Source organism: Sparus aurata, chromosome 11 (assembly GCF_900880675.1).
Source record: "Sparus aurata chromosome 11, fSpaAur1.1, whole genome shotgun sequence".
Classification (NCBI taxonomy): Eukaryota; Metazoa; Chordata; class Actinopteri; order Spariformes; family Sparidae; genus Sparus; species Sparus aurata.
This window is the reverse complement of record NC_044197.1, coordinates 24,588,481-24,613,360: the sequence shown is the minus strand read 5'-3', so window position 1 is coordinate 24,613,360 and position 24,880 is coordinate 24,588,481. Positions and strand designations below refer to the sequence as shown.

The window sequence follows — 24,880 nt, the reverse complement described above, 5'->3', positions numbered from 1 at the left end:
TAGATAAAGTATTGTGAGTCTGTGAGAAATACTCACCTCCTTCTTGGTACCAGTAGAGGCTGATGTAAATGGTTTTTCCCATCTGGCAGAACATTTTTCCTTTTAATGTGACATGACTTGAATGCAGGTATTGTCGAGACTTCAGGAAGTGTCGAGGCGTTGATTCAATAAAACTTCTATGATAGGATGTTAAACTATTCAAAAACTGACAAAATGTGCTCTCAGACTGCTCTCCTCTCAGCCTGTTTTTTCTCACACAATATGAGTTTTCTACTCTGAATTTGAAAGGGTTCCTGTTTATGTATACATTTTTATAAGTTTAAATGAGAAGGCTATTTTGTTGTTTGTGATCAAACTTTGGAGAAACTGCTACTGTTACATTGCTGTAACAATTAATAACTACAATATTAATAAGAGAAAAGATTAGGATCATTCAGTGGTGGGAAAAGTATTTAGGAAATGTACCTAAGTTAAAGTAGAAATACCTAATTGAAATACTCTATTAGCACCATTAATGCTGCAGAATATGTATTATACTGTACATTATTGGTATTTACCTCCTTTCTTTTACTGTACTCAGTGTGGCAGGATGTGATGTTTCTTCTTGATGTTCAATCCGCACACGGTCACTGTCTTTGTATGACCTGTTATTCTTCAGATCTGTTATCCACACAGAAAACGAATTCTGCATCTACGGTTTGTTAACACGAGCACAGTTTAAACACTTTGTATTGTGCAGAAGACTCAAACTTCAGTTGCTCATGTTGTCACAGGCTATTTTTAAAAGTAAATGAAAGGGTTTTGTGCCTGAAAGGTGTTATTAATCACACTACATTACGTGTCACCTGTGTCGCTTGAATTTGCATTTCATGATTTAAATGTCACTGTTAAATGCTTGTCACTTCATTTGTGTGGTGAGTTATTAACTCAGCCAAAGAGTGGATGCCGTGTGATTATTTCAATCCCGCTTTCAGCAAGTAATGAAATCTGTGGTGCACATGCATGGAAATATAGAAGGCCGGGTGATATTATCGGCTATGATGCTCATTGCAGTGATGAATGTAACTAAGTACATTGACTCAACATATTTCTTTATACTTCCACTCCACTGCATATTGATGGTTAATACTGTACTTTTTTATTTGTTTACTGCATTACATTCATTTGATAGCTTTAGTTACTAGTTACCTTTAGTATTACATGCTGCATTTTTACTTTATTTTAATGACAATCAGAAATAAGAAAAAAAACACTAGTTCAGATTATCTTTAAAATGGCGATTATCTGACCTGATAATGTTTGATAATCAGTTGACTCATATGTATACAGTGTATACATATCTGTATACTTATTCTTTTACTTGTATATTTGATACATAAGTATATTAATTGCCAGAAAATATCTGATACCTAAATATATTCAATATCAGATAACTTACTGTAAGACTTTTAAACAAGTACTATATGTATGGATGATATTTACTTTTATCAAAGTGGTATTGTAACACGATACCTTTACTTTTACACAAGTTTTGGGTACTTAACGCTGCATAACATAACACAAAATACCAAACAGAAAAAAACAGCAGACATAAATAACATAATAAAACAAACATAACAAAAATAACATAATAAACAGAACAACAAACATAATATACTGTAAAACATCATAACAAAAAACAACACACACAACATAACAGTGAACATAACATCACAAAACCAACATGATAAATATAACAGAGCAAACATACCAACTAACAAAACAACATATATAATATAACATAATATGACAAACATAATAAAACAAACATAACATAATACAACGATGTCGGTAAACATTAACCTTCCTCTGAGCCCACAGTGAGTCTAATAATCAGACCATCTCGTGGAAAGCTGTCTGCTTCTTATTGTTTTGTTGTTTTAATTGGCCTTTATTTATTGTTGTGAGTGATGTTTCTTTGTAAAAGCAATTTCCTGCTTAATGAGCTAAGTTTGAAACAAAAAGACCTCCGGGTGTAAAGCATTTATCTGCACCTGTGGGACAGATAAAAATAGTGTAGAGAATGAGTGCGGACTAGTTGTGTGTAATGTTCCTTTAAAGGCCGCTGCCCCCTGCAGCGTCGTCATTGCGCAGAACAGTTTGAACCAAAAAGCGGAGTGACCTTCCTCCGCTCTCAGTCTGAGAGGGGCAGCACTGAAGCAATAAGCCGGTCACAGCTCCTACAGTCCCCCGCCTTAGCCTCAGAAATGAACAACAACTTAGTCGGAGATGAAGTCGGGTAAGATCCATTTAATAAAGCCTTCTATTGCAGACGCATTATACTGTTCACTGCGTTATTACTTATAGTTAGCGTGCTGTCTTGTCAAGCTGTCATTTGACAGCTAACATTAGCTAGCAAGCTAAGCTAGCCGGAGTAACTTAGCGAGATCGCTAGCCTGAGGTAAGACGCCCAAAAAGTGAAAGTAGTCTTCAAAGTAGCCGAGTTGTCTCTGTTATCGCTTACGGGCAAACGAGCCATGTTTCTCTGGAGGACTGTCATTTAGCTTGTCACAGGAATACGTGAAAGTGTAGTTACTTATCTCAGTGCTGTTTCCAGTTAGCTCGAAGCAACTGAGCTAGCCTAGCTAACGCTTGCCAGCGAAGCGAAAGTCTCCTCTTCTTGACTTCGCCAATGCGAGGACATTTAGCGGGCACTGCTGGAGGATGGAGCATCCTCGTCTCGTCTGCATTAACTAATCCTCCACTTCTGTCACAGCCACTGCATACATTCAGTCTCACAGACAAATATGATCTCTCAAGCTAGTTTGATATCAGTGTCGCTTGAACTGCCGTTAAACTTCCAGTTTTATAGCCAGCATCCGAGTTCACCGGTCCGCATGCAGGCAGCCGAGCAGCCGCTCTCCTGTCTTCTCCTCCGCTCCGCTCTGGCTGTAAAATACTCAGGGCTTCAGTTATGTGGGCTGATTGTGGTGGTAGAGAGCGACTGCTGCAGCATCTGGACTCAGTTTTGTCAGCTGGCTGTTTGGTTAGCTTGCTAAACGCTATGGCTGTGTCCAGGGGTAACTTACGTGGCAGGAGGTTCATAAAAAGACCATTATTGTCGAGGCCATTTCTATCTGGTGTTAGAGGACCAAAGTGACATCCATGGCCAGGACTGAACCTGAGCATGAACATGAGTCACACAAAACACAGGCATTTTTAGCTGCAGCTGTGTGTATATATCCCTAAGCTGCAGGAGCTTTGGTAGCAGCGTTGCCTCATGTTGTGTAATATCTGTGTACTTGGCTGTTTAGTCAGCTGTAGCGTTGTAATGCCTCCGAAACTGCGCCTTCAATCTTCTTCACCAAGTCGGCTGTTGAGGTCTTACGAGTCCTCCTGACAGGCAAACCATTTCCTTGGTTCTGAACATGTCTTATGTGTTTGATGCTTGTATAACAGTTTATCATTTACTATGACTCAAAGTGAAGAGCAATGACTGACTTGGTGGTAATTTATCTACTCTTTTCAGGAAACTTTTTGTGGGTGGATTGGACTGGAGCACCACACAAGGTAGGTCACCCTTGTTAACCTGTGAAGGCTCAATCACTTTATGCACTAAGTGGTTTTAATTTACAGTAATTTGTCTTGGTGACACTGATGCAGCTACATGGATTTGTTGTGGTAGCTTGTTGGGAGTCTTGTTTGGAGTTTGAATCAAAGATGAATAAATAGTATGAGGTTTGCAGTGGTATGAGTTTTTCACGGTACCATAAGCATCGCCAGAACTAAAAAAAGGTATCATGGAACACACTATAACAGAATTATTTAGATTACTATTATCAGGTACATAGACCCTTAAAGGGATGAGAATAGAGGTCTTTATTGTAAGTGCTTATATTATTAATATTATTTCCTGAAAGACATGAAACCTCATATAAACTTAGAATATGACTTTTTTGGTTGCATGAATGCATAGTTTCATTCCTTATAGAAGCACATGTACAGGGTATGATAAATATCACTTTTCTTGCTATGGTATACCTTGAAAACAGCAAACCATTGCAACACTATTCTTCATACATGACCATGTCATATTTAGCCATCTTATACAGAGTGGGGCTGTTCAATATCAAAATATATATCTGTCATCTAAAGTATTTGACGGCTGTCTTGATATTGAAATCACTATATTAATTTTTGCATATGATAATTGCAGTTGTCATATATTAATTAAAATTAAGGTGTGTTGTTGTTTTCTGACGATTCAAATTGTAACATAGCTATGAAGATCCTGCATATAGAGATGATTTTGTTTATTTATTCTGTCAGCAGATGTTGCCTGATTTAAATGATTGTTTTGTTCATATAATGCAGTGTCTCATTAAATGCTATGTTAAGACTCAGTTGGACACTGATGCATATCAAGAAGCTGTGTTGATTTGTAGAATGAAAACTTTGTGGATTAACTTGTTTGTATTCACGGAAGTACAAAAGTTTTATTATGGGCCTGAAAACGTAGGTATTGTATAAGTAAAACCTGAATTAGTTTGTTGCCCTAATGGTAAGCTGTTTTAATATGTTTTGTGTGATAGTGGACAATTTTCAACACCAGTGTAACAGACCGGTGTTTATGAAATATCCGATAATAGTACTGATACAATATTGATATCATGATATGACATTAAGGGGCTCTGTGGAACTGCTGTGCTGTGCTGGAAACAGGCAATTTGTTTACATTAGCAGGCTCCATTTCTAAACTAATGCTAACTACTGTGGCTCTCTGTTAGCTGAGTGGAGAGAGGCACATGGATGAGGCACTGGAGAACGTGCATAAAGCAACATCTTTTGGACTGTCCCCGAAAAATCAACCCGAGTCCTTTAGAGAGAAATCAACAGGCCAGCAACATAAGGCTCGTACAGGCAATGCACTCACACAATGCCAATAAAAAAAGAGATTAATTTAAAAAAGTGATTAATACATGTAATTGATACAAATTGTTACTCAGAGCCCCTTTAAGTGGGCCAAATGAGAGAAATATCTTACAGTGCAGAAAACAGTGAACTCAGCTGTACTGCACATTACTACTTTCTCCTTTCTCACACGTCATAATTACTGATAATCACTTGCACACTGTAAACACTGGTGGCAGAGTCTACATTATACACTCTACATCTGCTGTGCGTATACATGGTCCGCTCACTCAGAATTGCCTAGAGATGGTCTAGTTTGTTCGAAGCACTTAACTGGCTCATGCTCGGTTGGCCATTGTGTAACTTTGCACAAGGGCTCGCCTGTATTAACAGCGCTGTTAACATTAATATCTGAACCACAGCCCTTCGTAACTCTCAGCCTGTTTCCCTGGCGATGCCTCAGGGCTTCTCAGAAATTATAAAAGCAATTACGATAACTCTCCTCATTTGTTCAAACTTGCACGCCTTGCTCCTGTGGGCGTGTACAGGCGTTACAGTAGTTGGGTGTACATTTAATGCTGTGTAACATGGCAGTCGGTCAGTACTTTGTTTGCTCTTTTTGGAGTGTGTGACTTGAATGTGACTGCACTGTGTTTTGTGTGAAATTACAAATTCCAGCATTCTGCCATAAGACAAAATCAAGGTCACTGAATGACTTGTAGTGTTCCCTGTGTGATTTAATGGAGCGGTGCTTGTATTCTCTTTTTTCTCCACACCTGTTTTGGTCCCAGTTTTAGTGCAGGTTGAAGTGCTGAAGATATTTTCTTAGCATAATTTATCCCCATAAAGGCATGAGCTCTATAAATCACTCCGCTGTGTTCAGGAGGAAAACTTGGCTGATTTTATCTCAGTTGTAATTTCACATTCATAATATTGTTGTATGTGTCTGTGCTTATTGTTATGAAGCAGTGCTGTTACGTAATTTCTTTCTCTTCTCAGAGACACTGAGAAACTACTTCTCACAGTACGGGGAAGTAGTAGATTGTGTCATCATGAAGGACAAAACTACAAATCAGTCGCGAGGCTTCGGCTTTGTCAAATTCAAAGACCCTAATTGTGTACGGACAGTGCTGGAGACAAAGCCGCATAATCTTGATGGAAGAAATGTGAGTATATGAATCAAAGGTGCCGATAGTGGAATCAACTGGAGTAATCAGTCTGTGCTTTGTGTGAGCAATGTGAAAGCCTCATCCTGTATTTCATCATCTAAAGTAGTTAGAAGTTATTCAAGGAGAAGTACAGTTTTGCTTTAGGATTGTTCCTGCCTGCAGACATTAGAACAGATGATGCATTGAGCAAAAACTGGCATTTGTTTGCCCAACAAGACTTACCTGTTTAAAGCCAAATTAACCAAAGTGGCAGTTAAACTTGGATTTCACTGAGATGGCAAAGGAACTGCTGTTAATCTAGTTCCATGCACACAACTCTCCATAAATGACATATTGCCTCCTTTGTTCTGTTGACGGAAGTGGAGAAGGGCATAACATTTTATTGGCCATATATTTAAATTAACGTGGGTCAGTAGCACATATGTTGCGCTGTTGTACAAGGCAAGCCAATATACAGTAATGGATTCAGTGAAGAAGAACATTTCAAGGTGCCTTTATTTGGGGCTAATGTCAAACGTTTTCTCTCTCTCTGCTGTCAGATTGACCCGAAGCCATGCACTCCCAGAGGAATGCAACCTGAAAAGTCTCGAACCAAGGAGGGCTGGGTAAGAGGAATCTGATTTCTACTGGGCAGGCTAGGCTAGGTGTTTTTGCTGGAATAAGACTGGACTCTAGTTTTTCCAAGGTCCACAAGGGGCCCTTGAGCCTCATGTATAAAAACTCTGACTTTGACCTAAATTTCATTTTCATTTATTATTTTTCCCCTTTAAAAATGATTACAGTATACAGTATCATACCTTTGAGAATGCTAGAAATTGGTTTGGGGTTTTTACTTAATTACATGAGCATGAAGAATCCATGACTTGCATTGGCCTCTATTTGTGATCATCAGTATCAACAGATATCTGGTACAGCTTACACTTTAGGATTGGCACAAAGTCACAGTTACACAGATGTATCAGAAATTATATATTAAGAGGTCATAGGCCTGAATATTGGAATTATGCTCAAAATTATTGCATGACCTTGTTTGAATGTAGAACTGTAGAAGAATTTTCATGCCATCTTAGCTGAAAGATGTTGTTCTTATATCGTCCTCCTTCATTGAATAAACCTGAGAAAATACTAGTAGGCTTAAAGAGGACTAAGCTGGTGTGGGGCAGAAAATTGCTTTCAGCAGTGATTTTCTTTTTGAAAGGCAGAAATCTCTGCACCAACTTGGGTAATTTGTGGGTCGATCGACAATGCTATCAAGCTGCTGTAAATCTATTCTAGTCATTTTGTCCCTTTGGGCAGCAAAGATGTTAGCTATTGCGCCTTTGCTGTCAATAAAACATTTTTATAAGTCACATATTTGGCTGCAAGCATAGATGGTAAGTCAGAAGCTTTTATAAATGAGGCTCCTTTTTCCTTCTACTGGTGCTCCTTTCACGCAGTGTTTCACTAACAAAGCAGAACATGTAATTGTAAAATATCATTGTTGTCGTAAGCAGCCTCTAGCCTTTACAGCATGAGTGCAGTGCACAGCAATGGTTGAAATGCTTAGTGGTGGAGAGTAAAGTGGAGGAAGCTGTGCTCTCTGATCTGTGGAGACTAGTGTTTGCATTGACATGACATGTTAAGAATTATACCCCAGGGCAAGAGGAGAACCTAATTTCTTCTGCACTGTCTGAATAGATGATGGCTAACTGGCCCCTTCCCAGAGTGATCCTTTAACAGACATTTAAATCCATATACACTCCCTGTTTTCTTTCAGAAGGGCAGCAAAGCCGATAGCAATAAATCAAAGAAGATATTTGTAGGTGGAATCCCCCATAACTGCGGCGAGCCTGAACTCAGGGACTATTTCAATAGATTCGGAGTGGTGAGTATTGCCGTGTTCATGATGCAAGTCAGTACATGTCGTCATTAAGACTGCTTGAATGGATGTGACATTGAGCAGGGTCAATATTACAATATAAAAAAAATATATATATATAGTGGGATGGGATTGGATAATTAATTGTTTCTCCAAATTAAGGCAGACTATTTAATTGGACTAAGAACGGACCCTGTCTGGTTTTCTAAATGGAGCCACTGTTTCCCTTTGTCCCATTCAAGGTCACAGAGGTGGTAATGATCTATGATGCGGAGAAGCAGAGGCCCCGAGGTAAAAGCTGATCCCGTTTTTTCTCTCCCCTCTCCATACCTTACCATCTTAAATCTCATGACAAACTATTCTGGCCCAAAGAGAAAAAGCCCATTCAATCCCAGAAATTCAATTTAATTTAAACACTGTCTCCTATGACGTGAATTTTATGTGTTGTAAATTCACACAATAAAACACATAAGCATTTTGAATAAAACCTCATACCAAGTCACTGGAGCGTACACAAAATGGTAGATACAGTATAACTTGACATTTCTAGAGGTGAAATGAAAAGCTCAGTGTGACGTGAAATACACTTCTTTCCCGTTAAATACATTAAATACTTCAACAGACATTGAGGCGGTGCCTTCACTTTATCTGATGGTTATAAATGTGTCCTGGGCTGGTGCATAATCCACATAATACAGCTGCAGATGGCACCTTAAAATCACGTCTGAGCCTTTGTCACAGCGGCAAAAGGTTTTATAAATCACAGATTGTGGTTTGGACTGATGCAGTGTCCTTCATGACATGACCTTGTGTGAAAATGTGAGTCTGTTCCATGGACAAATTTCTACTAAAAAAAAATATTGTTTTCAGAAGATAAGTGTTGTTCAGACAGAGCGAGGAGAGAAGCTATCTTAAAAGCTTTTAGTCGAGAATATTGGTTTAAACACCGACTGGTTTCGACCTCACAAGGTCGTCTTTCTTGTGTAAATAGTGAAAATGTTCATCCACAAGACTCAAGACTACGTGATTATGTTTACTGCATCAAAATTAATTAGCATAGCTAATGGCGCACAGAGGGCCCTCATAAATGTTCCGAAACTCTGAGGAAGATCTGTCTGATTCAAGCAGCTCAGTGAAGCATTTGGATTTGTTTTTAGAATCTATGAAGAATGTTTAGATTTAAAACCACAATCATCTGATGTGTTAAAGGAGAAGTTCACTGTTTTTTAGGTCTTGTCTAAAAAAGGGAGGGTTTCCTCTTGGTATGATTATTTCTCCAGTTCATACCGGCTGTTAAGGGATCCATTTTTAACATATTTCCAGGTTATGAGATAAGGGACAAAATCCACAGTCCTCTCTCTAAGCAAAAATGTATCGGTGTTGATTCGAGTTTCATTCAAGGATGCAATTCATTCATGCAATATAGCTATAATATATGTAATACTTAGAGGAGAGTGACGCCTAAAAAAATTTCCCTACAGGCAGCTATCTCCACTAAAGAATCAGAAATCAGAGTCAGAAATACTTGATTAGCCCCCAAGGGGAAAGTTGTACATTAAAGTTGCTCCTTCTAGAATAGAAATATCATACCACAGAGAGGTTATTAAAGGATATTGATAGAGAAGACAATAGAAAATAAGAATAAATACAAAAAACAAAACAAAAACAGAAGTTACAGAATATTTAAAAAAAATGCGCATTAAACTATACAACTATAAAAAAAAACATATATATTACATTTAGAAATGTAATTGCTCGTAGGAACTTAGTAAATGCTCCATTTAAGCTTGATAAATTGTATATAGTTGATGAATATCTAATTGACAGGTTGTTAGCAGGTGTTGTTGAAGGTGAAAGAAATCTCTTGCTGAAAGAGAGAAAGCAGGTTTCAGGAAAGTAGGTGCTCCAAAAAACACAGTACTTTATCACCACATGCAACTGTCACATTGAGCACAGTTTGAGTATCTAAGGGGGATTTGTCCTTCAAAGAGGCTGGTTTCAGCCCAAAGGCTGAAGTCAAAATTACATTGTTATTACTCGAACAATAGAAGCTTTTTACTTTGCAATTTCAAAGGTCTCTCTAACCTATATATAAGAAGAAGTGACAGACCCAGAAATCTTTGGAAAGTTTATCCATTTAATCATAAATGTATCATGAGTTTATGACATGTGCCGACACTTTTAGCACGGGTGGCCTCACTGGGAATCAGACCCCATGCCACCGGCAGTGTTGGTGTCAGACTCTGCCCGCTGAGTTACAATCACAGCTGTTTCATCTGCATTTGTCCTACATAGTAAAGATGTAGCAGCCACTGACCCAAAATATGTATTACTGCACTCCCTTCAAACCCCCCATTCATTCTCTATTGGGAGAAACCCAGAATAGTTTGTCATTGGAATTTAACATGATCTTATATACCAGTAACAACCATTACATACTCTTTGATGTGTAAACAGTTTCTTTTACTAAAACCAATAGACTTTCAACATTGGAATAAGTTTTCTTTACCTTGATTTAGATGTAATTGATACATGTATCTTAAATGGCATAGTTTGTGTTTTCCCATATGTAGAAAGTTAAGTATTTTTGTAAGTAAGCCCTTTCTATTTTTCTTTCTTCTGTCCCCCTTCTCCTTGTGAATGGTTTGAATGTGATTAACGGTGTCTCTTAAGATTTGTCTTTTCTCCTTTAGGTTACTGTGCATTGACTGGTAGCACAGAGGTACAGGCCAAATGTAAAAGAACCCAAATTTTTCACATGGTCAGAATGGGGTGTATGCAAAGTTACATCAAACTGTGATATTTCTCTAATTAGAGGATTTTCCTCCCGGTTATTTGAGCGTTTGTCAAGCACCAATTGAAGTTTTATTCTTAATCAAAGGCTTTAAATATATGAGGTTTAGTAGGGTTATAATGGCTTATAATAATAATAATAATAATACATTTTATTTGTACAGCGCTTTTACAGCTCTCAAAGACGCTTTACATAAAACCAAAAACAGAGGAAAAATACATAGAGAAATAAATAAAAAGTACATGTAAGGACAAACAAACAATATGCAAGTAACTGTGTGTGTTTGTGATTACAAAAAAAAAATGATTGATGGGGGGCACAAGAAGATAGCTATTATTGCAGGTTAAAAGCAGATTTAAAAAGGTGGGTCTTGAGTAATGATTTGAAGGTGGATGGGTTAGAACAGTCACGGATGTGTTTGGGGAGGGCGTTCCAGAGGGAGGGGGCGGCTATGGAAAAGGCTCTGTCGCCCCAGGTGCAGTGCTTGGTCCTGAGCGGGTGTTATCATGGCAAATATCACACCAGTATCTAAAAATTAGGCATGTCACAAAATCACATACCTTTAAATCAAATGCTCATTATGAAATACATTTTTGGTGTAAAAAATATAAGCAAATCTCAAAATAATACTCAGTGGAGCCCATGGGTTTTTTTTATTGAACATCAGCATTGAAAATTGTACATTCACAAAAAATAAATAAAATACATAAAAGCAGATCTTTCAGTGCTCACTTCTTTGGTCAGAACCCCAACCCCTGGCTCATGTCAGCCTCAGGCAACAAACAAAACAGAGAGAAGAAAAAATTAGAAAAGAAAGCCTCACAACAGGGGAAGTATGGAGTTATGCAACTGAAGGAAATGTGTCTTTTTTTTAGAAAAATAAAGATAAGAAAAAATGATTGAAATTAATTAAAAAAATATAAAAGAAATCAGAGGCTATAGAGTAAAAAAATTCAAACAGACTTAGTCATTTTACTTATTAGGCATGATACCTAATTTGTCCTCTTTATAAGAGATAAAAATGGTCTCAATATTTTGTAAAAATGTACTTGATTATCAGAATTGTTAAAGATTAATTTTCTGTCTATTAACTAAGCAATTATCAGATAGTTGTTGCAGGTCTATAAGTGGTCATAGTCTTATGTCTATCAGTATCAGAAAAAAGGAAGTCCACAGTAAGATTTATTTTCTTGTCATCCAACATTTAATTTGAGGTAACAAGTTTGGTTACCCCAAATCAGTAAAACCATGATATGTCAAACTCTTTAATGTGTCATCTTAGTTTTAAAATTAGATTAAGGACAGGTCATTGACAGATGTTATTAATAGCAATAGATCATGAGTCTTGGGAATGCTTGGCATGATACTAGAGGTCTCTAAAATCTCAGTTGTCTCGCAGGATGTTTAATTGGATTCAGGTTAGGTCCCCAAGTAGAGTTGTTCACACAACCCAATTCTGCCACAGCGGAAAGTTAATCAAATTGAAAGTAGATCACTGCAGCACGCTGCAGCTCGCTAACGCACACAAAAGTTCTGTTCCAGATAGTCAGATAAGTTAAGTGCGCGGCCAAAACGTTGGACCACAAAGTTTGCATTCCTGTTGATGAACTTTATTTATCTCCCATTAAAACTCTCGATCAAATCAGCAACTCGCCACTTTGGGAAACCAGTTTTGGCCTATATCTTTGTGTTACTGTTGTGAGAAATATTTTAATTGTCCATTTTAGGCTTATCCTGGCTGACTCAAAAGTAAAATACTTAATTTGGGAAAGCTCGGAGAAAGCTTTAGGCATTCTACAGTTTGTGTTTCTCCATATTTTTGTGATGCATTAACAATGGCTGCTGCGAGTGTGTGCTCCACAGCAATATACCAAGGGACAGATCAAGGTGGGGTTTGGATGAAACGGCATGAAGTAACAAAATGTGGTATTGGTTCAATTGGCACCTGTCAGTGTTAGAGGGTGGATGGTGGACTTTATTGACCTTTTCATGTGACAGTTCAAACTAAATCAAATGCTTCACTCATCAGTCTTTATGTTTAGCGGTCAAGCAGTCTTTTGTTGTTATCTTCACAACATTTTTCACTGCACAGTAAAAAGAAAAGTTCCCTTCAATCCCCCAGGCTTTAGTCTTGGATTTGTGTTGTTCTGCAAGTCTGCGACATCATCCGAACCCCAGGAGCCTCTTGCTCAGTCTTGACGGATCCTCACTCTGCTGAAGCCCAATACTGTTCTTCATCTTGTGTTGTCACAACCCCCCCTGCTACCTTGATTCACTCTTGGTCGTTGGCTAGGTTTTGGATTTATTACTTTCGAGGCCGAACAATCAGTGGACCAGGCTGTCAACATGCATTTTCACGACATCATGGGCAAAAAAGTGTGTAGTTGTAGTTTTATTTTACCCTTAAGATCGAACAGAGGCTTGGGCGACAGTCAGAATTATCATATGATGCTGCTGTTTTATACTTAGGACTCATTTTACATGGGTTTGCCATCAATGACTTTAGCATCATATAGCACAAAGTTAGCTTTTCGCGTCATAAAATAATCAGGCCACAAAATTAATTTACTCATCTTTATTATTTGCTCTAAACATGTACTATCCTTACACTTATTGCTTTGGCTGATCCTTCACAAATGCTGTTATATTTACATTTTATCGTCGCCCAAGGCTTTGTTTAAACTGACCACTCCTTTAGGATGTATTAGATTGCACCTACATTTTTGAAGTTGCATTATATTACGATTTTTGAGAAGCAAGTTAAGACTTCAAAGCTCAAAGAATTTCACGAATATAAAGCACCTAAAGGACTGGTCCAATCAGTTCTGTTTCTTTTGTTTTCTGATATTTTGTTGGCAGGTCACTTACACGTCAACATGTTTTCTTTTTTCTTTTTGAAAAGTTAAAGAAAAAGCTTAACTCAGTGACCTCAGTTGAAGAATCTCCATACTGTGTCTGTCAGTTCTCTAAATAACAAATGGCAGCTCTCTCAAAAATGCTGCTCAGGATAAGACATGAGTCTCACAATAATACTTGCATGTCACTTCTTAGTGTTTGTTTTATCTCAGTGTGTGTACCAGATGGATGCGGTTTACTGCACAAAGACAATTCAGATAGTGTCAGGTAAGCTGTCCATCCGGGAAAAAACAATAAATTCACTGTGGTGTTATATTTTCAAGCACACCTCCTAACCTTCTGGCATTCCTTCTATTGTTTTGTTGCATGTGGCAAACACCACCCACCTGGCATCTCAGCTGAGTAAAACAAACCATTAAACCATTTTTAGTCAAATAAAGTACCACTTGGTACATATCTGGCGAGGTTTGCTCCTGACTCTTGGGCTTTAAATGCACTTTTAAAGCTCTCATTTATTAAACAACTCCCCTATTCCCCAGTAGACACTTTGTAATTAGCAGCTTTTAAACCACTCTATAGAGATACCAGAAGAGAGACGTCTCCTTTCTGCCCCTTCGTATTAACACTAATGATTTGTGGGTATAAGGGAATGATCAAAGTCAGTCACTCAGTCATATCATATGATCACATGTATCTTGTTTCTAGCCTTGATCTTTACATGGCTGCTGAAGTGTTTTAAAAATTTGAACATCAGTATGAGACACTCGACACTAAGAAGACCTTTGTGTGTATTGTGGCTTTGATTTAGCATCTAGTTTTGCTGACAAATGGTAATTGTTGGTATGATTCTTGTTTAGTCAAGGTTTTTTTTTAGGCATTTTTTTGCTTTAAAAATAGGCAGTAGAGAAACAGTGAATGACATGTGACAAAGCTCCCTGGCTAGAGTTCAACCAGGCAAATTGTGGCACCTTAAACCGCCCAAGTCCCAGGGAGCCTCTTGTTTGTTTATTCTAAGGAAACCTTAATAAAAACATGTTATTCTCTTGAGTGCCAATCAATATTTCCCCTGAAGAGAATTTCGGGTCAAAAACCTTTCTTGAACCAGATTTAAACTGATCATGCAAATCAGTATTATTAAGTGCCAACTGAAGCCGTTTCTATTAAAATCTCACTGATCATTCAATTAAAAAGATTATCTGATTCCCAATTTCCTTGGTAAATGATTCAGCCCTACCTGTATACTCTCCAGAGGTGCACACCCCCCTTGACTTTGCCCTGGTTTCCAGCAGGAATCAAGGCTCGACTTAATCCATTGTTCTTGACTTGACATTACCTTACCGTGGGACTTGAGGGAGGCTGGGAGATATGAGTTACAAAATTAGAAATTGGAGCACATCAAACTGTGGAACAAATCCCAGTTCTGCTGTTGGGGACTGTACAGAAGTCATGGTATCCATCACTCGTAGCTGTGATGCCCACGGGAGAAAGTGCTCAGGTAGCTGCCGGCGGCGGCGGGGCCACTGCCGGAAACATGTGCATGTAATTAGGTCGACAGAGAAGGAAGAGGGGAGGCTGGGGAAGGTGGCAACACCTTAAGGCTGGGAGGAATTTGTGATTCGTTTTCCTCCTGCAAGGTGACCCCAATAACTCAACCCCTCAGTCTATTTCTGGTTGGCTCCCCCTTAGTCTCAGCCTGTTTCTTTGCTCTGGTTAACTGCTGGTAGCTTTGCCCAGTTACAGGAAGGAAAGTTATGTTATTGGGGCAATTTGGCCCAAGGCATTGAACTATTACTGGGATGGATGTTAACTATATATGAAAGTCAAATTTAAGCACTGTAATGGATGGATAAAGTCAGTTTTTGAGTGTTAAAGAATTGGCAGTGTAATACAGAAATTCATTCAATAAGTGTACTTCATTATTATAATGTAATTATCAAAAAGAAACTCGAGGTCACCATTTTTAGATAGAAGGTTTTGTTGTAGAAAGACGATGTCGTCCAGCAGCGGCTTGACATTATCGTGGGGTCAAAGTGTATCAGCCACTTGTACTCCATAGAAATATTTTGTTTCACCTTTGACACAGTATGAAGATTCAATTATAGATTGACTGAAAAGACTGTTTATTTGTATTATCTGCATGTTTACTTTTTTATATATTCTGTTAGAACTCAGATACAGATTTCTCTCTACATCCGTTTACCCCCTAAAACTTATTCCAAATACAATATAAATGAGATTCTTTATAAGCGTTAGCCGGAGACAGGTAAGTCATGACCTTCCATTAGATGTCTTTATCATACATTATATAGGGCAGTTCATTTGAGGAAAGAAAGAAATCTATGTTTCTCAGGTACATTTGAAGAGGCTGTGATCTGGAGATGGTTTCAGAAACTTTTGTATCATTTACTTACCACTGTGAAATTCCCGCTTGATGATTAGTACCTGAGACACATAGCTGTACAGCTCTCCTGGCTACACAGTAATATGAATTTACATAGTTGCCCCTTATTATTCTGATAAACATAAAGTGAAAGATTTCAAACTTGCCCAACCAGTACATACATAATCAGTGTTAGGACAGGTCTGTCTAGGTGAGGGACTTTGTGGACTTTATACTGGTGTTGCCAAATGTGCCCTCCTTGTCCCTTTGTCCAGGTGGAAGTGAAGAAGGCTGAACCTCGTGACAGCAAAGCTCCTGGTCAGCTTGGCCCTGGCCAGTGGGCACCCAGAGGCATCTTGAGTGCAGCTAATGGTTGGACAACACAGCCTGCCCAGGGCTGGCAACAGCCTTACGGGCCACAGGGTGAGTGGGAACAGGTCCCAGAGCTGAGCGAGGGAGGCTCGCTATTCAGACGAAAACGTAGTAGTAACTGTTTAAATGTGTTAAACCCTCTGCTTTGACATCAACCTTGTGCATGTAGGTCACTGCTTGTGCTGTTGTTGAATTTTACACTGGATTCTGTGAACATATTACATTTTTAGGCAACAGTCTAAAGTTTTTTTCTTTGTCTTCCTGAAGGAGTGTGGGTGTCGACTACCGGCCAACCCATAGGTAGGTGTTTGACCTCCACTTGACAACACACAGAAAAGATCCTGTCTTTCCATTGTAGTGAATTAGTTTTTGTTTTTTTTTCTATGTTGTTGTATAACTGTGAGTTGATCAAATTGCGGATAGATTTTGTGTCTTTGCCATGTGATCATGTGCTTATCTTGAAGAGCTTGTGTCACAGAAATGGGCCTGCAGTCTGTGTGGCCAATAAGCTGATGACAGTTAACAGCACGTGTTATCACTGATTCATAATGGCTGAGGCTGCTGATAATTTGCTGCTTGAGACAGATGGCAGCCTTGAATAGATTCCAGCCTCCCTCTGCTATTGGTCAGGCTTGGTTTCATAGCACCACCTCCGGGTCGACCTGCAACTCTCACTGCAGTGTCGGCTATGTGCTGCTCACTCAGTTTCATTCAGCTTCAGATTGTGTTCTGCAAAATGTATTCATCTACCTTATGTCAGATGTTTAGCTGTTCAATAAGACGATGACATTCAAATGAATGCAGATCAGATTAAATTCATTTGTTCAACTGTTTTCATCATTATTATTATTTATGATTATAATTATTATTATTGGTAACACTTTATATTAGGGCACACATATTAAACATTAACTATTTGCTCTAAAGCATGCAAATTAGTGGCAATAGGCTATTTATTAGTAATAACTGTGGTACTACCACATATGGCTAACTCAGCAAATCATATTGAGATCATAATTCATGTACAAAAACCTGACTTACTATCAATAAGCAGTGATTAGGAGGTTATGGGGGAAAATTCTTATATCCCTTTTATTTCACACTCAATAAAAAACCCACTAACACTCGCTAACATCTGGCTTTTGTAACATGATGTGTGGTGGAGATATGGTTGAAGTTAATGACGCTGGCTTGTTAATAATCTTAAATAGGCCCCTGTTGCACTACAGTAATTCATTATAAAGCTGTTCTGTCACACATTTGACCTTTTTTAAAAGATTGCTGCTTCACTTAGCCATACTGCAATTTCAATTAAATTTGTATACATTTTACAGCTGTAGTTCCCTTATATAAAGTGTTATTATTATTGGTGTGCTGAAAATGCGTGCAGATATTTATGTCAAAACATTTCTATAAAATAGATCTGTTCTGTGTTGGAGCAGGCGGGTATGGGCCTCCATTGTCAGCAGGTCGTGGAACCCCCACACAACCTCCATCACCTTTCAACGCATTCCTGGTCACGACCCCGGCAGGCGGCTTCGCTGCACCTCAGGGCTACCCTCAGCAGGGCTACAGCACAGCACCTCAGTTTGGTCAGTAATACTGATACGCTCACTCATTATGAGACTTTGGAGTTGTCATGACATCACTACAATGTGCTTACAGGTAATGTAGCATAATATGTATAGGATTACACTCTGAATTAGTGGTGGAGATGAGGAGTTTATGAAAACTGATATTGATCTTTGACAAGTGTAACAAATAATCAGCTGTGTTGAAATTCCCTCTCTTTGCCAAAAAGAGTTTTTATCCCTAGAAGTTTCCTTTAGTAGTTATTAAATCAATATTTCTTTTAAGCTCCTGACTCCTGTAGGTAGCGTTATTTCCAAACAAAAATGTATTTAGTGATTTAATCTATGTCAGGTTTTCCAGGCAGCTTTGGTATTACTGTGGTAAGGGAGGAACCTCCACTTTAACAGAGATGGACAGCGTGACTCAGAGATAGCCAGCATTTCATGAAATGCTGCCTGAAAGAGACTGTGAGGAGATTATCAGCTTCCAGCTAGTAAAAATGACAACTGCTAGAAAAATACTAGAAAAAACACTGGAATAAAGCCCAAAACCATCAGTGACAATTGTGGTAGCAGAGTGGTCCCAATCTGATCTGGTTGCTGATATTTCAAAGACATGTGGACGTGCAGCTAGTAGTCTTAAAGCCCAAAATGAGGAGCAGAAATAGATTAATACCTTGACTATAAGTGTTTTTTTTATGACATGGTACATTGTTCAAAATACGACTGAAGACTGAAGTCAAAGACTTTTGTGTTTGACTCGAGGACTGGTCTAAGGCGTTTGTACCTATGCGTTGTAAACCATACGTGATACTGCACCACTAGCAAATTATATTTCGGGGAAAATCCTAAAATTTACCTTATTACTTTCCAACAGGTTACAGTTTTGGCACACCCCAAGCAGACCAGTATGCTCCACAGGTTCCTCCTCCGCCCACCACTCCAGGAACTGCACCTCTGGGCTTTGCCCCCGCCACCACACCAACTCAGGACTTGAGCAAAGCTCCCACTGGGCAGCCTGACTTCCCTTATAGCCAGTATGGTAAGAAAAGCATTGTGCATTAAGCAGTTTGCTGCCCTTTTCTCTCCCATTTACTATTTTATTCACCCCCCGGCCCTGACCATCTCCCTGGATATTTTATTGGATGCAACTACACCTCATATAAGTGCATATCTACAACCTTTAGACAAGCAGGAGCTTGCTCTTGGTACCATTTAGCTTGAACAGCTCCACAGCTCCACATGCATACATGCTTCTTGCATACATGAACCCTCTGGCTCTGCCGTGAAGATGCTGCTGAAGTTGCACCATATCCAGGAGTCTTCAGCAGTCATTTCTGACAAGTTTTTCCAGCTGGGCTGTGGATTGGAAAAAAGATTGGTAGGTCTTGGTAGGTTTGAATTAGATCATCCTGCCTTGCAATGTTTTTTTTTTTTTTTCTTGTTTTGCATTTTTATTTTATTTTGATTTTCAAGGGAGTGCAACCTTCACCTGATGGACTGTACTAGACATTTGGTTCAGATATTCCTACCTTTTGATTGCTCCCTCCTCCTCTTCCTCCCTGTTGATGACTGTGCTGGCTTCTTTTCCTGGTCTTGGCACGATCGCCGTAGAAGAGCACCAGCATGAAAGTATTATGCCCATGAAACCCTATTTCTGGAATTAGGCATGTCCAACCTGCCAAGCTACCTATCAAAAAATATTCTACATGTCCATCAATTTATTACTCTGGAGCTTTGCATGCGTGTCTGCAAAATGTGAACTTTGCCCCTCTGCCTTGTAAAAACATGCAGGTATTAGTTAGAGTTTTGGGATAATGTGTCTGTAGGTTGTTCTTTCTGGTGGGTGTCTTTGTGGTCTTTGAGCTAGACTGTTGGTCTAGTTTAACATTATCTTTGGACTTTGCTCAATCGGATTTTTGTCAACTTGTGTGGATTTAAAACAAGAAAAAGACATTTCATTAAGCCACTCTAGTGTCTATTTAGAAAATCATGTCTCTAATAAGGTTCTTTGATTCAAAACATTTAGGATGTAGATTCTTCTGTGACATACTGTATACTCCTGCAGGATTAAGGCTGGAGGTGTTCAGCTCTGAACCAAAATGGAGACGGATACTGTGAAAACTAACCAGCATCCATGAAAAGGAACAAGCTCAGTCTTTATTGAACACTCTGCCTTTCAGTCACATAAGCACACTATCAGATAAGAGTCAGATGTTCATTTAGAAGCTACATTCAGTTTTGTTGGCTGGCTGGTTATTTTTCTTCTGACTTGGCTGACAACTGCATCACACTGCTGGATCCACATTTAAATTCAGCCCTGTGATCGCTGTCAGTCAAGACAGGTGCTCATCTTGTTCAGTGTTTCCTGCTTGTGCTTATCTTCCATCCAGCTTTTGCATTTAGTGTCCGCTGCCTGTTCAGGCACTGAGTCCAGTAGTCCAAGTCAGTAGTAACGACACAGTCTTGGAATGTTTTTGTGAAATGAGCAGAAAATCTGAAACGCTGATGATGTTGACACAAATCATGCACCTATACTGTGACAATAGCAGGAACTGGACATTTTAAACCATGTCAGGTTAGTAAATGGTTGAGGTTAGACAAAGCAAATTTAGTCTCAGTTAAAGTTTAGCTCGGCTTAGTTTAAAAATAATTTTGTTCAAGGTCAAACCAGTGGTTTTGCATGTTTAATTCACTGCCAAACATTATCCCGTACACACCATATATTTTTAATGATTCACATCTTCCCAGCAGTCACTTCAGAGTTTACTGTTATTACAGAACATTGAAAAACTCAATTCACTGGTTATTCATCACAATTTACATTTTGTTGACTTTTTGTCAGTGATGCAATCAAGAACGCTGACACGTCTGAATTGTGAGAACTGAATTAAAGAGCAACATGTTTTTCATGAACGAAAGTGAGTTAAGCCCATGTTGGACTTTTTGATTTGATTTCTTTTAAACAATATAGGTAATAAAGTTAACAGGAGCTTTTTGGCAACTTATGGATGTTTTAAACATCTTTAAATGACCCAGGAAGCAAAGTCCTTTTAGCACTCATTCTGATATTAGGTTACTCTGACCTGCAGTTACTCAAGTAACCTAAAGTTTAAAAAAACAAAAACATAATCAATGCATACATTGCACTGTCTAACAAAACAATATTGTAATATGACGTTAATCTAAAGCAAGTTTCAAGTTTATTTCAACTTGATTCTCACATCAAGCTAAAAGTAATGGAGCCCAGTGGTGGCGTAGAAGATGGGAAATCCGTCCAGAAATGCACAGCAACAATGTACCATATGTAAGTCGTATTTTACAACCTGTGCAAAGCCACTGGTCAGGGCTCAACGATGAGGATTGCTTGCCTGACCGGGGCAAGCAAAATGCGGCATTATGTTATATAGTATATCTATCATATCACCCGCCCAAACTAACAAGAGGGAATAAAAAATTAAACACACTTGGTTTTTTTTTCTAGTGCTGGTGATGGAAGTAGCAAAAGAGTGAGCCAACTTGCTTCATTCTCACCTCTGTTGAGAGTTGCACACGTGCAATATCGATCAGGCCCCCACAAGAAAAGTATGTTTATGAGCTGGAGCGCACACAAATGTATTTGAGATATCCTCAAAAAAGGAGTTCAGTAGGGTGGCATTCAAGGATGTTTAAGAAAAGTCTTTTGAGAGCAAAGCAGATCAAATTACCTTAAGTCTTTGTTGTTGCTTTTACGGCTGATAAATAGAACAATTTGAATAGGGTCAGGTAAAAATTGACTTCAGGCAGGTAGATTTCCAGCCTATTGAAAACCTGCTGTACAATTGTTCTAGTTCCTGTTTCTAGCTGCTCTGTTCTGCTGATATTTTCTTGGCTCGAAAACATAATTCCTTCATCTTAGCAGATCATGCACATTTCACAAAATTTCATGAGACCAGGCTGGCATGATTTAAGAGTCAGGCGTGCTAGCAGATAGCTCACACTCTCACACTCCATTTTGTTTTGACTTCCAGATGAAGCTGAGCAGTGTTGCCTCTCCAAGCATAGTGCAGACGCAGTAAATGAGTATAAATGTACAGCTCTGTTAGCTCAGTAAGGGGGGAACTATGTAAAGTAGTTGGCCAGTAGTATCTGGGTTCAGTCAACCTGGTCTCCTCATCTCCCTGATAGGCTTGGGTAACTACCCTCAGGACCCCTCTGCCTACGGACCAACGCGTCCTTCTCACAGTTATGGTCAGGATGAGCAGGGAGGATATAGTGCAGGTAGGTGCCAGCATTGTCTTCTCCAACCACAAAAAGTAGCATTTGTTCAGTACTGTAGTGTTTATAGAGCTGCAACCTGGTTCTTTTCCTCTTTTGCTTTTCGTTTTGTACTTTGCATGTACATTCTGCATGTACATACAAATTACTGTGTGTACTCTTGTATAGTAAAAGACAGCCGCCGACTTTCTCAGAGCTGAGTGGATTTGAAAGACATTAAGATGGCATAACATTAAAATGTGACATACAGAGCTCAAAGCATGTCCTATCCCTCAGCGGCTGTGGCTTTACTATACCAAGACCAACCATATCCTCTTTTTTTGTCCACTCTCTCTGTCTGCATTGCTTTGCTGATAATAAAAGGATGATCTAATTGTCAGAAAATTTGTTCATGGTTCAGTTGTCTCTATGCATCAGCGGTCCATTCACCCGTTGTTTTTTTCCCATGTACTGTCTCCACATTGTAGCTAAAGGGGTGAGAAAGGAAAGAAGATTTAAAGGACGACACGATGCCAGTACATTTCCAATTCCTCTCTGGTTCTTCTCTCTGGTGGTCCTGTTGGATCACTCCCTGTTATTGCACTTTGAGAACCCCAAAAGAAATGTGTATTTTCTAACTTTTCCCCCCCTTTTTTTCTTTCTTTCTATCTTATTGTATTTCCATTGCAGTTGTTTATCGTGTTCCGCTCTCCACTACTTAGTGGAGATATTTTGAAATCCACTGGATGTTACCAGGGCAGGAAAATTACCATTCACCAGCAGAATGCTGGAAAGATTTGGCGGCAACTGGTTTTCATATTCTACCAACCATTTGGTAGCAAACCACTCATTTGTTTTTCCACCCTAAAAGCCCTTTGGCTTGGACAGTGACTGCTAAATTTTGGGCTGCAGCAGCCATTTTTTCAGGCAGATTAATTTCCTCCCCTGGCTGTCACTTTGGTTCCCCTTTCTGTTCGCAGGGAGATAGTGCCATCCAGTGTCTGTATAGAAGAACATTGTGCTTGTTGCACTGATCATCAAGAGAATCTAGATTGTTTTCCTTAATGAAGCCCATTTAAAAATTATTATTAAATTCACCTTTAATTGACTTTTTTCTCTATAATTGTTAACGATAAGGGTCTCATTGAAGGAAAATAGTATTTAAATCTTGAGTAAAAATCCACCATGAAACCTTTAAACTCTTTAGAAATGCACATTGTCTTAGTCCATTTAGTTTGGTGTCACGGTTTCTTTATATCTAAAGCTCCTACCATGAACACACCTTAGAGCCCTTCATAGACAAACAAATAATAAAAGTATAAAGATATTTTAAATTGTTCTAGATCCTAATCTATCTGAACAACTAGATTTAAGGTTTAATAACAAAGTTAACAGTGAAAATATGCAAAAATTAATGAGGCTGGTTGTAAAGTTGATGCTGGGACAAGAGTCAAATGATGAACATTTCGATGTGATGTAACAATACTTATAGTTACAGTACTTTGACAGCACTATTATTGACCAAATCAACCAAAAATAATGATTAGGATACAGAAAAGTGTAAGGATGAGGGTGGATTTTTCCTTAACATTACAATTATGCAAATGGTAAACTATTTAAAGCGGTAAGGCATCTCCCTGACACAGTGTGATGAGTTGACATTAAAATTCTTGTGTCTCTCCTCCTCCTCAGGGTATGGGCAGGACCTGGCAGCCTTCGGCCACAGCTTCGCAGACCCCAGCCAGCCAACGGCCACGTACGGGGCCCCGACAGCACAGCCCGCCGCCGCCCCCCAGCCCGCCGCCAGTGCGTTCGGCAGAGGGCAGAACCACAATGTACAGGGCTTCCACCCGTATCGACGCTGAGCGCCACATCTGAGCAGGGCTGCTGTGTAAAGTTCAAAAACAAAAACAAAAAAAGAAGTCAGGGAAATATGTGATTTCGCTAAAAAGCAAAACTGGAGTTCTGGATTGTTTGTTCTAAGGGAATGTTGAATGCACACAATTTGTGAAACAGAAACCTCTGTCAAAGCAGGTATTCCAGTAAATTCAAATGGGGTGTAAAGAAACCCAGGGTTTTTCTTTTGCATTACTTAAAAAGGAACGTTCAGCAGAAAGAAGCTTTTATCCCCGACCCCCCCACCCCATGTTTTATAGTAGAACTTAACTACTTTGCAATAATTTTGATTGTCTGGTCAAACACTAGCACAGAGACTATATGTAAAGAGACTTGCATATAAATATGTATATTTATGGTGGACACAAATGAAAACAGGGTCTCAAGTTTCCTCAGCTTTAAATTCTAGGGAAAAAATGTTTTTATTTTTCATTTGGTGACTTTTGTTTACTTTCTGAGCCTTTAAAGTTTGTTTAAAATGGAGATTATGAATATATATTATACACAAACTGTGCAATTTTTTAAAAAGAGAATTTTGTACTATAAATGTACACTTTGCTTGTTTTTTTATTTAAAGATGTAGACTTCCCTCAGGTGGCTCTTTTGGGTGCATTTTTTGCACTTACGCAAAAAGAAAAAAAGGACAAATTATTACAAAAATAAATGTTTTAAGGATACAGTGCTTGTACCAGTTGTTTGTATTTGGTTGTTGATGAGTTTGTTTTGCTTACTTGGTGGAAGACCGATATCATGTAGCAAATTGAAAGTAATCAAGTCAATTAATTCATCAGAAGATTAATAGAAAAATAATGAATGATTAATCCTTCAAGTCATTTTCACAGCAAAACAACACATTCT

General features: G+C 38.8%; 2 protein-coding genes across 8 annotated transcripts in view; both read left to right on the top strand.

Annotated features, from left to right (window-relative positions):
* The first annotated feature begins 2,126 nt into the window (after positions 1-2,126).
* dazap1 (DAZ associated protein 1) lies at positions 2,127-24,699 on the top strand. Of its 7 annotated transcripts, none has more exons than XM_030434247.1 (14): positions 2,127-2,278; positions 3,509-3,549; positions 5,890-6,056; positions 6,599-6,664; positions 7,819-7,923; positions 8,160-8,208; positions 13,005-13,087; positions 16,223-16,370; positions 16,587-16,619; positions 17,741-17,911; positions 18,768-18,932; positions 22,058-22,150; positions 22,615-22,662; positions 23,819-24,699. In XM_030434247.1, exons 1-14 carry the CDS (start codon positions 2,247-2,249, stop codon positions 23,989-23,991), a joined length of 1,374 nt encoding a protein of 457 aa, XP_030290107.1. In that variant the 5' UTR covers positions 2,127-2,246; the 3' UTR covers positions 23,992-24,699. The 7 variants fall into 7 exon arrangements, with proteins under 7 accessions (XP_030290107.1, XP_030290108.1, XP_030290106.1 ...); XM_030434248.1 differs by having other exon boundaries at positions 7,816-7,923; positions 17,762-17,911; XM_030434246.1 differs by having other exon boundaries at positions 7,816-7,923.
* A 113-nt stretch (positions 24,700-24,812) lies between these two features.
* The window catches only part of LOC115591869 (dipeptidyl peptidase 9-like), a 16,303-nt gene continuing 16,235 nt past the window's right edge, over positions 24,813-24,880 (top strand). The window contains exon 1 of the mRNA XM_030434245.1: positions 24,813-24,880. This exon is cut by the window's right edge and continues 618 nt beyond it. The gene's annotated coding sequence lies outside the window, so the exon portion shown is untranslated.

Excerpts from the sequence above, each read along its gene's own strand:
- dazap1 (XM_030434246.1), top strand. The coding sequence starts at position 2,247 with ATGAACAACAACTTAGTCGGAGATGAAGTCGG. Across the intron at positions 6,665-7,815 it reads CTCGAACCAAGGAGGGCTGG|AAGGGCAGCAAAGCCGATAG; the intron begins GTAAGAGGAATC and ends GTTTTCTTTCAG. Across the intron at positions 17,912-18,767 it reads CAGCACAGCACCTCAGTTTG|GTTACAGTTTTGGCACACCC; the intron begins GTCAGTAATACT and ends ACTTTCCAACAG.